Source organism: Heterodontus francisci, chromosome 17 (assembly GCF_036365525.1).
Source record: "Heterodontus francisci isolate sHetFra1 chromosome 17, sHetFra1.hap1, whole genome shotgun sequence".
NCBI classification, from domain to species: domain Eukaryota; kingdom Metazoa; phylum Chordata; class Chondrichthyes; order Heterodontiformes; family Heterodontidae; genus Heterodontus; species Heterodontus francisci.
In genome coordinates, this window is record NC_090387.1 from 46,793,067 (window position 1) to 46,808,516 (window position 15,450).

Below are 15,450 nucleotides of genomic sequence, written 5' to 3' on the forward strand. Positions count from 1 at the left end.
CAAATGTAAAACTCGTAATGTGCGGTTATCTATCAGAAATCTGCTTCAGAAGCTAAGATAAGAGTGTACAAAATTCAGCACACACTTCTTTGATAAAAAACATAAAGTAGACACATGGTGAAGTTAACCAAAAGGAATGCTATCCACATCTATCAAATATTGACATGAATTTAGCTCATATTTAGACTAATCAGAAGCTGTGTTTCTTTCTTTTGGACTTTTGCTAAAAGAAGTACTGATGGCTGTAATCCATTGAATAAATATTACTTCTAAGTCAATATGTTCCTTGTACCATAAATAAGTAATTCCATTCAACTGAATCAAAACCCTATCCATGTTATAGTGCTCCAACAGAGTCTTCAAAATTACATATATTGCAAAGAATTACATAGAATATACAGCACAGAAATAGGCCATTTAACGGAACCAGCCCATGCTGGAATTTATGCTCCACTTCAGCCTCCTTCCATCCTTGCTCATTTAGCCTCCCCTAAAATGCATCTATACTATTCACTTCAACCACTCCCTGTGGGAACGAGTTCTGCATTCTCACGACTGTCTGGATAAAGAAGTTTCTTTTGACTTTCCTATTTTGTTCCTTGATGACCACCTTATATTGATGGCCTCCAGTTTTGCTCTTCCCTGCAAGTGGAAACACATTCTCTGTGTCTATCAAAACTTTTCATAATTTTAACAATCTTATTATGTCACCCCTTAGCCTTCTCTTTTCAAGAGTAAAGAGACCCAGCCTGTTCATCCTTTCCTGATAGGTTATAACCTCGCATTTCTAGTATTATCCTTGTAAATCTTCTTTACACCTTTCCAGTATTTATATCCTTTTTGTAATATGATGACTGTGGGGGGTTGGTTAGCTCAGTTGGCTAGACAGCTAACATGAAATGCAGAAAGACGCCAACAGTGCGGGTTCAATCCCTGTGCCGGCTGTGGTAGTTCATGGAGGCCTGCCTCCTCGCCTTGCCCCACACTTGAGGAGTGGTGACCCTCAAGCTATACATTACCAACTGTCTCTCTCTAATGGGGAGAGATGCCTATGGTCCTTTGGGATTCTGGCTAGAGCAATAATATGATGACCAGAGCCATATGTTGTACTCCTAGTATGGTCTAACCATGGCTCGATATAAGTTTAGAATGATTGCTGTGCTTTACAAGTCTATCAAGCTTGATTTGCTTTTTTTTTAACATTGTAGCCCATTTATTCAATAGAGTAACTTGCATGTTACGTTTAGAAAAAAAATAAACTATTGTACTTGCTGGGATCCAACATTGAAATAAGACTTTAGGTCACTTCAGTTTGAGTTATGTGATATATATTTTTCACAACATATTATATTGAAGAACAAATTTGTGAGCATGTTTTAAGCACAACTGCAGCTCCATGGTTCAGATGAACTTCATAAACAACTGATGAAAGGTTATTGACCTGAAACGTTAACTATGTTTGTCTCTCCGCACAGATGCTACCAGACCTGCTGAGTATTTCCAGCATTTTCTGCTTTTATTTAAGATTTATAGCATTTTCATTATTTGCTTTTGTGTTCATAAACAACCCTTTTGCTTTAAACACATCATCAGACACTGCCCCCACCCCCACCTCCATCACGTGATATCACACAGCCGTGTAACATTCCTCTCCTCTATTATCCTATATATGTAGCTGACATTTTATAAAGCCCTCCTGGATTTTGTGACTTAGAAAAGGGATAACCTTTCTAGATATGGTGTTAATGATTTAAGTATATTTTGTAATCTGCATTAGTCATAGAGCCATTACAGCACAGATGGAGGTCATTTGGCCCTTCAAGTCCATGCATTGAGCAATGTAGTCTGCATTTCTTAGAAATATCCTGTCTGTTAAGAGTACATTAATAAAAACAGGGTTCTATGAATGGCATAAAAGCAAAATACTGCGGATGCTGGAAATCTGAAACAAAAACAAGAAATGCTGGATTCACTCAGCAGGTCTGGCAGCATCTGTGGAAAGAGAAGCAGAGTTAACGTTTCGGGTCAGTGACCCTTCTTCGGAACTGACAAATATTAGAAAAGTCACAGATTATAAACAAGTGAGGTGGGGGTTGGGCAAGAGATAACAAAGGAGAAGGTGCAGATTGGACCAGGCCACATAGCTGACCAAAAGGTCACGGAGCAAAGGCAAACAATATGTTAATGGTGTTTTGAAAGACAAAGCATTAGTACAGATTAGGTGTGAATATACTGAATATAGAACATCAGCAAGTGCAAACCTGAAGAAAAACAACCTGAAAAAAACAGTGGGTAAGCAAACTGAACAAACTAAGATGAAATGAAATAAATGCAAAAAATGTAAAAAGGAATGCAAAAAAAAGGAAGAAAAAATAACTAAAAATGACTAAAAATGAAAGTAAAGTGGGGGGCTGTCATGCTCTGAAATTATTGAACTCAATGTTCAGTCCGGCAGGCTGTAGTGTGCCTAATCGGTAGATGAGATGCTGTTCCTCGAGCTTGCGTTGATGTTCACTGGAACACTGCAGCAATCCCAGGACAGAGATGTGAGCATGAGAGCAGGGGGGAGTGTTGAAATGGCAAGCAACCGGAAGCTCAGGGTCCTGCTTGCGGACTGAGCGGAGATGTTCCGCAAAGCGGTCACCCAGTCTGCGCTTGGTCTCCCCAATGTAGAGGAGACCACACTGTGAGCAGCGAATACAGTATACTACATTGAAAGAAGTACAAGTAAATCGCTGCTTCACCTGAAAGGAGTGTTTGGGGCCTGGGATAGTGAGGAGAGAGGAGGTAAATGGGCAGGTATTACACCTCCTGCGATTGCAAGGGAAGGTGCCCTGGGACGGGGACGAGGTGGTGGGGGTAATGGAGGAGTGGACCAGGGTGTCGCGGAGGGAACGATCCCTTCGGAATGCTGACAGGGGAAGGGAGGGGAAGATGCGACTGGTGGTGGCATCACGCTGGAGGTGGCGAAAATGGCGGAGGATGATCCTTTGGATATGGAGGCTGGTGGGATGAAAAGTGAGGACAAGGGGAACCCTGTCACGGTTCTGGGAGGGAGGGGAAGGGGTGAGGGTAGAGGTGCGGGGAATGGGTCGGACACGGTTGAGGGCCCTGTCAACCACAGTGGGGGGAAATCCTCGGTTGAGGAAAAAGGAGGTCATATCAGAAGCACCGTCATGGAAGGTAGCATCATCAGAGCAGATGCGTCGGAGACGGAGAAACTGGGAGAATGGAATGGAGTCCTTACAGGAGGTAGGGTGTGAAGAAGTGTAGTCGAGGTAGCTGTGGGAGTCAGTGGGATTATAATGGATATTGGTAGACAACCTATCCCCAGAGATGGAGACAGAGAAGTCGAGGAAGGGAAGGGAAGTGTCAGAGATGGACAATGTAAAGGTGAGAGAAGGGTGGAAATTGGAAGCAAAGTTGATAAAGTTTTCGAGTTCGGGGCGGGAGCAGGAAACGGCACCGATACAGTCATCAATGTACCGGAAAAAGAGTTGGGGGAGGGGGCCTGAGTAGGACTGGAACAAAGAATGCTCGACATATCCCACAAAAAGACAGGCATAACTAGGACCCATGCGGGTACCCATAGCGACACCTTTTACTTGAAGGAAGTGCGTGGAGTTGAAGGAGAAGTTGTTCAATGTGAGAACAAGTTCAGCCAGGCGGAGGAGGGTGGTGGTGGATGGGGACTGGTTGGGCCTCTGTTCCAGGAAGAAGCGGAGAGCCCTCAAACCATCCTGGTGGGGGATGGAGGTGTAGAGCGATTGGACGTCCATAGTGAAGAGGAGGCGGTTGGGACCAGGAAACTGGAAATTGTCAAAATGACGTAGGGCGTCAGAAGAGTCACGGATGTAGGTGGGAAGAGACTGGACCAGCGGAGAAAAGATAGAGTCTAGATAGGAAGAAATAAGTTCAGTTGGGCAGGAGCAGGCTGACACAATGGGTCTGCCGGGACAGTCCCGCTTGTGGATTTTGGGAAGGAGATAGAAGCGGGCTGTCCGGGGTTGCGGGACTATGAGGTTGGAAGCTGTAGAGGGATGATCTCCAGAGGAGATGAGGTCAGTGACAGTCCTTTGGACGGTGGCTTGATGTTCGGTGGTGGGGTCATGGTCCAGAGGGAGGTAGGAAGAGGTGTCTGTGAGTTGGCGTTGAGCTTCTGCAAGGTAGAGGTCGGTACGCCATACAACAACAGCACCACCCTTGTCTGCAGGTTTGATGACCATGTCGGGGTTAGACCTGAGAGAACGGAGTGCCTCAAGTTCAGAGGGGGACAGGTTAGAGTGAGTGAGGGGGGCAGAGAAATTGAGATGACCAATGTCTCGCCGACAGTTTTCAATGAAGAGATCAAGAGCGGGTAAGAGGCCAGGGTGAGGGGTCCAGGTAGAGGGAGAATGCTGGAGGCGGGTGAATGGGTCTGCTGGTCGGGGGGAGGACTCCTGGTCAAAGAAGTGAGCCCGGAGGCGGAGGCGACGGAAGAAGAGCTCAACGTCATGCCGTGCGCGAAATTCATTGAGGTGGGGGCGTAAGGGGATAAAACTGAGTCCTTTGCTGAGTACAGAACGCTCAGCATCAGAGAGGGGGAGGTCAGAGGGTATAGTGAATACACGGCAAGGGGTCAGATCAGAAGGGGTGGGGTCAGAGGGAAGTGAAGCGGAAGGAGGATCTGGAGGGGCATTAGTCCCCATCAGCTGCTGGAGCTTGCGTTCCTTAACACCTGAAAGGAAGAAAAAAAGTTTTTTGTTAATGCATCGGATGAGACGTAAGATGAGATGAAACTGCGGAGTAGAACAGATTTGAGATAAGGTGAGACGGTGCTGCTGGAGAGAGAGGTCCAGTGTGTGCATATGGCGGCGCATAGCACTGAGTGTAGATCTCAGGATGCGGCGAGAGTAGCAGTCCGAGGAACGTTGTATTTCTCGGAGATACCTGTGATCCTGGGTGGTTTCAAAGCATGATGGGTGAAACTGCAGTTTTTGCATTTATTTCATTTCATCTTAGTTTGTTCAGTTTGCTTACCCACTGTTTTTTTCAGGTTGTTTTTCTTCAGGTTTGCACTTGCTGATGTTCTATATTCAGTATATTCACACCTAATCTGTACTAATGCTTTGTCTTTCAAAACACCATTAACATATTGTTTGCCTTTGCTCCGTGACCTTTTGGTCAGCTATGTGGCCTGGTCCAATCTGCACCTTCTCCTTTGTTATCTCTTGCCCAACCCCCACCTCACTTGTTTATAATCTGTGACTTTTCTAATATTTGTCAGTTCCGAAGAAGGGTCACTGACCCGAAACGTTAACTCTGCTTCTCTTTCCACAGATGCTGCCAGACCTGCTGAGTGAATCCAGCATTTCTTGTTTTTGTTCTATGAATGGCATCTTGTTCACACTGTGTAGGATATCATGGTTCAGGTATTGCTTTTCAGGTCTGTGTGAATCACTGTGGTAGGTAACTTTAACTTAGTTCACATCAGAGACACCCAACCTGTTTGATTTATCCTGTTGTAAGATATTTATCCAATTCTCTTTTGAAAGTTACTATTGAATCTGCTTCCATCACCCTTTCAGACAGTGCATTCCAGATCACAACAACTTGCTGCGTAAAAATAAAATCCTCGTCTTTTGCCAATTGCCTTAAAGTTGTGTCCTCTGGTTTTGACCCTTCTGGCACTGGAAAGTTTCTTCTTATTTACTTTAACAAAACTGTTCATGATTTTGAACACCAATATCAAACTTCCTCTTAACCATCTCCGCTCTGAGAAGAACAACCCCAGCTTCTCCAGTCTCTGCACATAACTTGAGTCCTTCATCCCTGATACCATTCTAGTAAATCTCTTCTGCACCTCTTTAAGGTCTTGGCATCCTTCCTAAAATGTGCTGCCTAGAATTGAACACGATACTCCAACTGAGGGGGTCTAACCAGTGTTATATTGTTCAGCAATAACTTCCTTGCTTTTGTACCCTATGCTTCTCTTAATAAAGCAATATGGTTTTTTAACAGCCTTCTCAATTTGTCCTGTACCTTCAATCATTTCTGTACATACATCCCCATGTTTCTTTGTTCCTGCAGCCCTTTAAAATTGTACCATTTAGTTAATAGTTCCTTCCCCTCATATGCACTTAGTATCACACTCCAGCACATCCAAAACCCTGCTGCCTACCTTCTGTCCCATATAAAGTCCCACTTTCTTATCACTACTGCCCTTGCCAACCCTCCCACAATGCATTTATTCAAAATTCTTGTTTTGTCTACATATTGCTCTATGGCCCTGCCCCACCCTCTCTCTACAAATCCTTTTATTGGCTAGGCTTTTATTTTTGTCACCCCAACTAATATCTGTCCCAGTACTTGGTGTCCACTCCTTTTATCATTTTTGTATACTTTTCTGTAAAACCCCTTGGGATGTTTTCTACATTAAAGGTACATTTAAATAGACAATAACAACTTGGATTTATATCTTCTTCTTCGGCCTCCTTGTCTCGAAAGACAATGGGTAAGCGCCTAGAGGTGGTCAGTGGTTTGTGAAGCAGCACCTGGAGTGGCTATAAAGGCCAATTCTAGAGTGACAGACTCTTCCGCAGTCACTGCAGATAAAATTGGTTGTCGGGGCTGTTACACAGTTGGCTCTCTCCTTGCACTTCTGTCTTTTTCCTGTCAACTGCCGGTGGGTCTGATACCAGTGACGAGCTCGCTGTACAATGCGTCCTTGGGGATCCTGCCATCTTCCATGCGGCTCACATGGCCAAGCCATCTCAAGCGCCACTGGCTCAGTAGGATGTATATGCTGGAGATGTTGGCCGCCTCGAGGACTTCCGCGTTGGAGATACGGTCCTGCCACCTTATGCCAAGGATTCTCCGGAGGCAGCGAAGATGGAATGAGTTGAGATGTTACCCTTGGCTGACATACGTTGTCCAGGCCTCGCTGTCGTCGAGCAAGGTACTGAGGACACAGGCTTGATACACTTGGACTTTTGTGTTCCATGTCAATGCACCATTTTCCCGCACCCTCTTGGCTAGTCTGGACATAGCAGCGGACGCCTTTCCCATGCGCTTGTTGATTTCTGCATCGAGAGACAGGTTACTGATGATAGTTGAGCCTTGGTAGGTGAACTCTCGAACTATTTTCAGAGCGTGGTCGCCGATATTGATGGATGGAGCATTTCTGATGCCCTGTCCCATGATGTTTGTTTTCTTGAGGCTGATGGTTAGGCCATTTACGTTGCAGGCAGCCGCAATCCTTTCGATGAGTCTCTCCAAAAACTCTTCTGCGTGGGATGTTAATGCAGCATCGTCAGCAAAGAGGAGTTCCCTGATGAGGACCTTCCATACTTTGATCTTCGTTCTAAGATGGGCAAGATTGTACAACCTGCCATCTGATCTTGTGTGGAGGAAAATTCCTTCTTCTGAAGACTAGAACACCTGTGAGAGCAGCAGTGAGAAGATCCCAAACAGTGTAGGTGCGAGAACACAGCCCTGTTTCACGTCACTCAGGATAGGAAACGGGTCTGATGCACTGCTCTGCTGAATTGTGCCTTTCATATTGTCATGGAATGAGGTGATGATACTTAGCTTTGGTGGACATCCGATCTTTTCTAGTAGTCTGAAGAGACCACGTCTGCTGACGAGGTCAAAGGCTTTGGTGAGATCTATGAAAGCAACGTAGAGGGGCACCTGTTGTTTGCAGCATTTCTCCTGTAGCTGGCGAAGGGAGAACAACATGTCAATGGTGGATCTCTCTGCTCGAAAGCCGCACTGTGCCTCAGGGTAGACATGTTTAGCCAGCTTCTGGAGTCTGTTTAAAACGACTCAAGCAAAGACTTTCCCCACTATGCTGAGCAGGGAGATTCCACGGTGGTTGTTGCAGTCACCGCGGTCACCCTTGTTCTTATAGAGGGTGATGAAATTGGCATCGTGCATGTCCTGTGGTACTGCTCCCTCATCCCAGCACAGGCAAAGCAGTTCATGGAGTGCTGAGAGTATAGCTGGCTTGGCACTCTTGATTATTTCAGGGGTAATGACGCCCTTTCCAGGGGCTTTTCCGCTGGCTAGAGAATATTATATTTATATAAGCCAGATAAACCATACACCAGTAAGCTTCACTTTGCTTATCCTAGACTATCCTACCCATTAGGGTATTAACTTGCAGGATTATCTGGAGCCAAGTGGGGAGAATCCTAAACCCAGGACTATATATATTGAATAACCATCCTCTTCAAGGTTTTCATCAATTATGTGTTAGATGGCATTTCTGAAGGAATTGTAGCACTCCTGTCATTAACAGACTTACCTGGAGTCTAGTGCATTTTCTGAAATGCCCCGAAGCGCATCGACAAATGAATATTAAGAGAAAATCATCATTCTTGTTGAGCAATATCTACTATAAGCCTTCCATACCAGTGCTTCTGAAATGTTTTCCTTTTTCCTCAACTGATGAATCCCCTCCACCATGGTTGATAGGACCCTTGACTGTGTCCGTCTCATTTCCTGCACTTCTGTTCTCACCACTTCTCTCTCCCAGAACTATACTCAAGTTCCTCTTACCCTCACCTTCCACCCACCAGCCTCCATATTCAAAGGATCATCCCTCACCATTTCTGCCACCTCCAATGTGATCTCACCACCAAACACATCGCTCGCTTCCCTTCCTTTTCAGCATTCGGAAGGGACCATTTCTTCTGCAACATCCTGGTCCACTGTTCAATCATCCCCAACACTCCCTCCCATTTCCAAGGCACCTTCCCATGCAAACACAGGAGATGCAGCATCTGCTCTTTTACCTTCTCCCTTCCCACTGTCTAGGGCCACAAACACCCCTTCTAAGTGAAACAGCAATTTGCTTGTATTTCTTTCAATCTAGTGTACTGTATTTGCTGGTCATGATGCTGTCTCCTCCGCTTTGGGGAGACCAAAGGTAGATTGGACGATTGCTTTTTGGAACATCTCTATTTAGTCTGCAAGTGTGACCCTGAGCTTCCGGTTGCCTGTCATTTTAATTCTCCACCCTACTCCCATTTTGACCTCTGTGTCCTTGGGTTCCTACATTATTCAAATGAAGCTCAAAGGAAGCTTGGGGAACAGCACCTCATTCAATTATTCACTTGACAACCTCCTGACTCAACATTTGAGTTCAACAATTTTAGATCGCCCACCACTCCAATTTTTTCAGACAGTGCCGAAGGTTAATGATTCTGCTGTTGTCATTTACATCTTCTTTGGATCCATCTTTTGCTTTTTTACTTGCCTCATTTCCATCCCTTTTTGCCTTGCATTATCATCCCTTTTGTTCTGTATTTGCTTAAAACCTGTTAAAGCTCTAACTTTTTCCGACTCTAATAAAAGGTGAAACGATAAAACCTGAAACGTTAACTTTATTTCATTCTCCACAGATGCTGCCTTACCTGCTGAGCATTTCCAGCATTTCGTGTTTTTATTTCTGATTACCAGCACCTATAGCGTTTTGAAATAAAAACAGAACTGCTGGAAATACTCAGTAGCGTTTTGCTTTTCTGTAATACTTGTTCTATTTTATAAAGATGGTCAATGAAAAGCCGTCGTTTTCAATGTTTGTTCTAGAAAATATTTTGAACATTATTGGAAAGTTATTTTTAAAACCTTTCCCTCCATTGATTAAATTTGTATATTTGTAAATGGTATATTTGGATGGGGAAAATAGACTTTAATTGATATAGCGCCTTTCACGACCTCTGAGCGCTCCAAAGCACTTTATATCCAAGTACGAACAGACATTCATCTCCATTTACAGTATGCATTTCTCTTGCATATGGTAAGTGTGAATGACTGGTTGCAGCACGATGTCTATGGGAGGTGGCGAACGAAACTAATAATTGATATGCGCATGCGTTGCTACCAGATGGCCTCCTGGGAGTTGTAGTTTCAACGTCACCTCCTGCCGTGGCGATCCGGCTATTCTGGACCACAACTCCCAGAGTGGCCTGCGCATAGGTACCATTACTTGCTGCTGAGGGTGAAGCGAGCGTATTTGAATAGTTTGCCGCTCCGATGTAATGTGAAAGCGGAGCGGGGAGGTTACCGAGAATGTACGGGCTGAGCGCCGCGGCGGCGGCGAGGCGGGCAGCGACGTGTTGTGGTGCCCGGCGACGGGCCGCGCTGCGGGTGAGCTGGCGGTTCGCGGACCATGGAGTCGGGCCGGCCGGCGCTTGGGGATCTGCCGCCAGCCTGATCACGGAAGGGGCGGCCTCAGTTCTCCGGGACAACGCCAGGAACAGCGACAGGGTTCTGAACATTGGTAACATGAACCCGCAGGTCCGGGCGACCGAGTACGCGGTGCGGGGACCCATCGTCATTAAAGCGTCAGAAATCGAGAAGGAACTGCAACAGGTGCGTTTGTGGGACAACATCCAGCCACATGGTTTATAGAATGATGCAACACAATATGAGTTTATTCGGTTCATCGTGTCTGTGCTAACTCTTTGAAAGAGCTATCTAGTCAGTTCCTGGCTTTTTGCCCATAAACCTGCAAATTGTTCCCCTTCCAGTATACATGTCTTTTTGGAGACATTTTCTCCCTATATATTTTAACAAACATGTTCATTGTGATGCTGTTACGTCACCTGGGGGCTGACCCTAAACACCATGTAGTACCCCTACAGTCACCAGCACCACCCCTTACCCCAAACCACCCATAGCAACACTGGAGCCATGCATGCACATCCAATGTATGCTTAGCTGCGTCCTGGAAGCATGTTTCCTCCTTGTTGCCACCTGTTTTCTAGCAGCTTGCTGCTTGTCAGGAGATTGTGGGGTCTGAGCTGGAGAGCATGGACAGCTGGAGTGCCAGACCCAGTTCTCCTGCCAGTGACCCTGAGCAGGAAGGAAGGTCAGAGACTGTGGGCAGCTCCCTGGCAGAAGAGGGTTTCTGAGGGGATGCTGGACATGGGAAACGGTCCATGATTTTGACCATGCATTGTGGACCTGGTAAAGCTAGTGAAAACTCTCCAAATTAAATACAGAGCACAAAGGAGATCCTCTGAAATTTCTACCAGATATGAACAGAAAAGTGATTTTCTTGTGTTGTCTTTACAGTTGTGACTGTAGAAAGAAGCATTGGTGTATTCGGAAGTTTGTTCACAAAATTCAGATGTGTGAGGCTATTTAGCCTTCTAGCTTGTCTTTCTATAGAAACCAATGATCCTTTCCATCTTCCTCCTGCGTTTTTTGTTCAAGCTTAGTTGGCTGCCCTTATCATAGTGATATGTTTTTACAGTTGAATGGGCTACTAGGCCACTTCAGAGGGCATTAAGTGTCAATCATGTAGGGAGGGACAGAGTCATGTGTCGGTCAGACCAAGTAGTGATGGCAAATTCCCTTTCTTTTAAAGATGTTAGTGAAGCAGCTTTGGTGTTGATAAAAATCCAACAATTTTGATTTTGTTTTTCCTGGTGTTAGCCTTCAGTTCACCATATTTAGTAAATTCAATTACACAACTTATCACAGTAGGATCTGAACTCGTATACTCTGGATTATGAGTCCATTATCAACTGTATGAACTTACCTCTACTCAGTTCCTGGTTTGAATTGCACTGCGTAAGGATGCAGGAACTAGAAACAAAGGTATGTGTGGTATGCTGTTGAAATGTACTCTATTAGAGCTAGACAGAAGCAGGCCAGGGATCAATTTAGTCTGCTGCATGGCAGAAATGTATAAACTGACAAAAGCCCAGGATTGGAGAGAAAATACATTAGAATAAATAAAGGAGTCTATTTCTTTTATTGAAACTGGGTGGACTGTAATGAGATGTTACCAATATGTCAAATCCTTTTAACTTGTAACAAAGTAAAACTGACTCTTGAATTGTTATACTGCTGGCATTTTATATAATTTGCATCAAAATGTATTTTTTTTTTCCCCTTTTGAATATTTTAAGTTTGTTTACAATTGATTTGAAGAGTGAGCAGATTATGTTCTAAAAGTCAATTTGTACAGTGTTTTTTTTTCTAAAAATTCACAGACTCCAGACACAGATGTGTATTAAAAGTAAAATATGCCAGTTTGTTGTAACTCACCATCTACTTTGGACAGAAACAGTGAGTCAGTTGTCTGACTTCATGCCCGTTAAACTAGTGTACATAAGTGATTGTGAAGGCGTAAGTGGTGATACGGAACAGAAGGCTGTGGCTGCATCTTGCACAAGTTGTGTTTGTGGCAGTTGGGAGACCACCGAGGAGGGAATTCTAGTTATTGAGTGCTAGAGATGCTGAGGTAGAGGCAAAAATGGTCACTTATGTAGGTGGACTTGGGTGGTGATTGGTTATGGGATTTGGAGCTCTGTTTTGGGTCGAACAGGATACCAATGCCCTGCATGATCTGGTTCATCCTGAGTGACTGTGGAGTGGATTGAATCAGTAAGGAAGGAATCGGTAAGGAAGCAGAGTTTGAGGGGGGGAATTCAAATGATGGCTTAAGTGTTCTTGGGGTTCATATGGAAGAAGTTAAAATAAAATACATTTCTTTTGCCCCCTCCCACATTCCCAATAACAATTAAATTAATTTGCCCTCCTCCCCTCCCGCCACCCCTGCAAAACGGATACCTTTATCATCTGACCCCCCTCAACCACCCCCTTCCAAACTGCACAAACTTTCAACTACACCGCTTCCCACCATCCCCTACACCCATGATGTTAATTTGACCCGGTACCCCCACCCACTGCCCACACTGATAAACTTACCTCCTCCCCCCTCCCCACCAGTGTGGTGCCTCATTACTCCGGACAAGGATCCGAAGGTGGGGGAATGCCAGCCACTGGGTTGAAGTTCGCAGTGGGACACCAGGCGGCGATGTAAGCTTCATTAATTCATTTAAATATTCAAATTGGGGTCCCATCGCCAAACGGTGGGGGGGGTGGGGGGCGGGCGCCAGGAGGCCTCACTGCTGCCGGTAATATCTGGCCGGGCCCTCACAGCACCTGGGTGCGTGGCAGCCCTCTCCCGCCACAGATCCTGACACCTAGGGGAGAACAAAATCCAGCCCAGTGAAAGGAGAAATATTAAGGGGTTCAGCATCTTTGAAAGTGAATAAATCAGTAGGCCCATTTGAAATGTGTCCCAGGCTTTTTAGAGAAGCAAGGGAGGAAATAGCAGCAGCTCTGACTATCATTTTCAAATCATCTTTGGCTACAGGCTTGGTGCTGCAGTACTGCTAACTTATACCATTGTTTGAAAAGGGTGGAAGGAATAGACCAAGTATTTACGGGCTAGACAGCCTAACCTCAGGCGGGGGAAAATTATTAGAAAAGCACATTAATCAAGGGCAGTCAGCGTGGATTTGTTAAGGGGAGGTCACATCTGACTAACTTGATTGAATTTGTTTGAGGAGGTACGTGAGGGTAATGTGTTGTGAAGCTGGATTTCCATTCACTGGCTGTCTGACAGTGCAGGTGAAATTAGGAACTTTTGTCTCGAGCTGCGGATACCTATTTCCCAAGGCAAAAAGTACTTTTTTTTTTCTTTCTCACATTTTATCATTTTCCTCCCTTCTCTCCCTTTCTGGAAAGTGCTGGTTCCTTCCTGGGATACAGCTTCTTGCTGGCTGTTGATAGCTTGCTCATTATTCAGAATGGAACCTCAGCAGTGAGTGCTGGCAGGCTATTTAACCATGGTGGTGAAGGGTTGGGGGCGCACAAGGCATCCAAGCCCAATCATTTCCTGATGCAGCAGCTCCATTTATGTTTCCAGCAGATCTCATCATCTGGTGATCAACAGCAGATATTCCTTGACTTATCTTATGAAGAGAGACTGAAAAGACTAGGGTTGTTTTCCTCGAGCAGAGAAGGCTAAGGGGGGGTATGATTGAGGTTTTCCAGCTTATGAGGGGCATTGATAGGTTAGATCGGAAGAAATTTTTTCCCTTAGCGGAGGGGTCAAGAACCAGGGGGCAAAGACTTAGGGTAAGGAGCAGGAGGTTTAGAGGGGATTTGAGGAAAAATATGTTCACCCAGCGGGTGGTTGGAATCTGGAACACACTGCCTGAAGAGGTGGTGGAGGCAGGAAGCCTCACAACATTTAAGAAGTATTTAGATGAGCACTTGAAACGCCAAAGCATACAAGGCTACGGGCCAAGTGTAGGAATATGGGATTAGAATAGTTGGGTGCTGGATGGCCGGCACAGACACGATGGGCTGAAGGGCCTGTTTCTGTGCTGTATAACTCTATGACTCTAAGTTGACTTGAAGTTGAACAGGCAGTCTGACGGCATGGAGGTAATCATGAGGTTGAGAGATGTGGAGCTGCACGACATTAACAAGGGTTACTTGTTGGTGTTCAGGAGCTAGAACTCTGCCCCTTAATTTTTCTTCCTGATGCAACTTTAGTGTGCATGCTGCTGCCCCAGCTGCCATCAATTCACTTAGCACAGAGTGAGGATCCAATCAAGGATCCTCTTGCTGCCTTTGGCCAACTACTTGCTGGGTCAATTCACTGAGTCATTGGGGCAGTGCTGTTCATGGGCTATTTATTATTGTGGCTGTCTCCGACAAGGTTTTGGCTAGTGTCCATACATGTAGATCTAGCATAGAAACAGTCGTCCATTCAGCCCATCAAGCCTGTTACACCACTTAATTAGATTATGGCTGATCTGTACCTCAATTCCTCAGCTGTCTTTAAACCATATCCCTTGATACCCTTGACTAAGAAAAATCTTGATCCCGATTTTGAAATTTCAATTGACTCTGCATCCACAGCCTTTGGGGAGAGGGAGAGTTCAAGATTTCCTCTATCCTTGTGTGAAAAAATGCTTCCTGATTTCACTCCTGAATGGCTTAGCTCTATGGGACCAGTCCCAAGCGTTTAAAAGAAGGGGTGCAGAGCAGCAGGAGAGAGAGATGAACAGCATGAGAGAAAAAAGTCGCAAAGTGACATGACAACATAAGGAGGGCCGGGATGGGGGATGTTGTGGGGGTAAGTTACAGATAAACATTTGTTAACCTACCTATATTTAAACTAGATCAAGTAATTAGTTTAAAAACTAAAAATAAGCTGAGTTGATTACATAGACTTTAAATATATAAAACAAGGTTAGAAATAATGGCAATGTAGGTGGTATGCCACAATTGCAGCATGTGGAAGTTTCTGGAGAGCATCATGATCTTGGACAACCACATCTGCAGTAAGTGTTGACATCTCAACAAACCTGAGCTCAAAGTTGTTGAGCTGGAGTATGAGGTGCAGACATTGCAGGGCATTGGGAAGGAGAAGAGTTAACTGGACACTTTGATCCAGGAGGCAGTCACACCCCTTAGTGGTCAGGGACAGGAGGGTGTAGCTGAGTGTCCGGCAGTTAAGGAGACCCCAGTGCTGGGGGAGCCTCAGCCTTTGGCCTTATCCAACAGATACAAGATTCTTGCTACCTTTTTGAGGGCAGTCTGCAGGCTGGATGAGCAAAGTGTCCATGGTACAGGAGGCCATTCATGGGG

The 15,450-nt window shown here is 45.2% G+C and overlaps 1 protein-coding gene across 1 annotated transcript in view; it reads left to right on the forward strand.

Annotated features, from left to right (window-relative positions):
* Positions 1–9,943: 9,943 nt before the first annotated feature.
* The window catches only part of gpt2 (glutamic pyruvate transaminase (alanine aminotransferase) 2), a 69,177-nt gene continuing 63,670 nt past the window's right edge, over positions 9,944–15,450 (forward strand). The window contains exon 1 of the mRNA XM_068049374.1: positions 9,944–10,359. Coding sequence (XP_067905475.1) covers positions 10,057–10,359 — 303 coding nt within the window. The 5' untranslated portion in view covers positions 9,944–10,056. The remainder of the gene's footprint in view (positions 10,360–15,450) is intronic.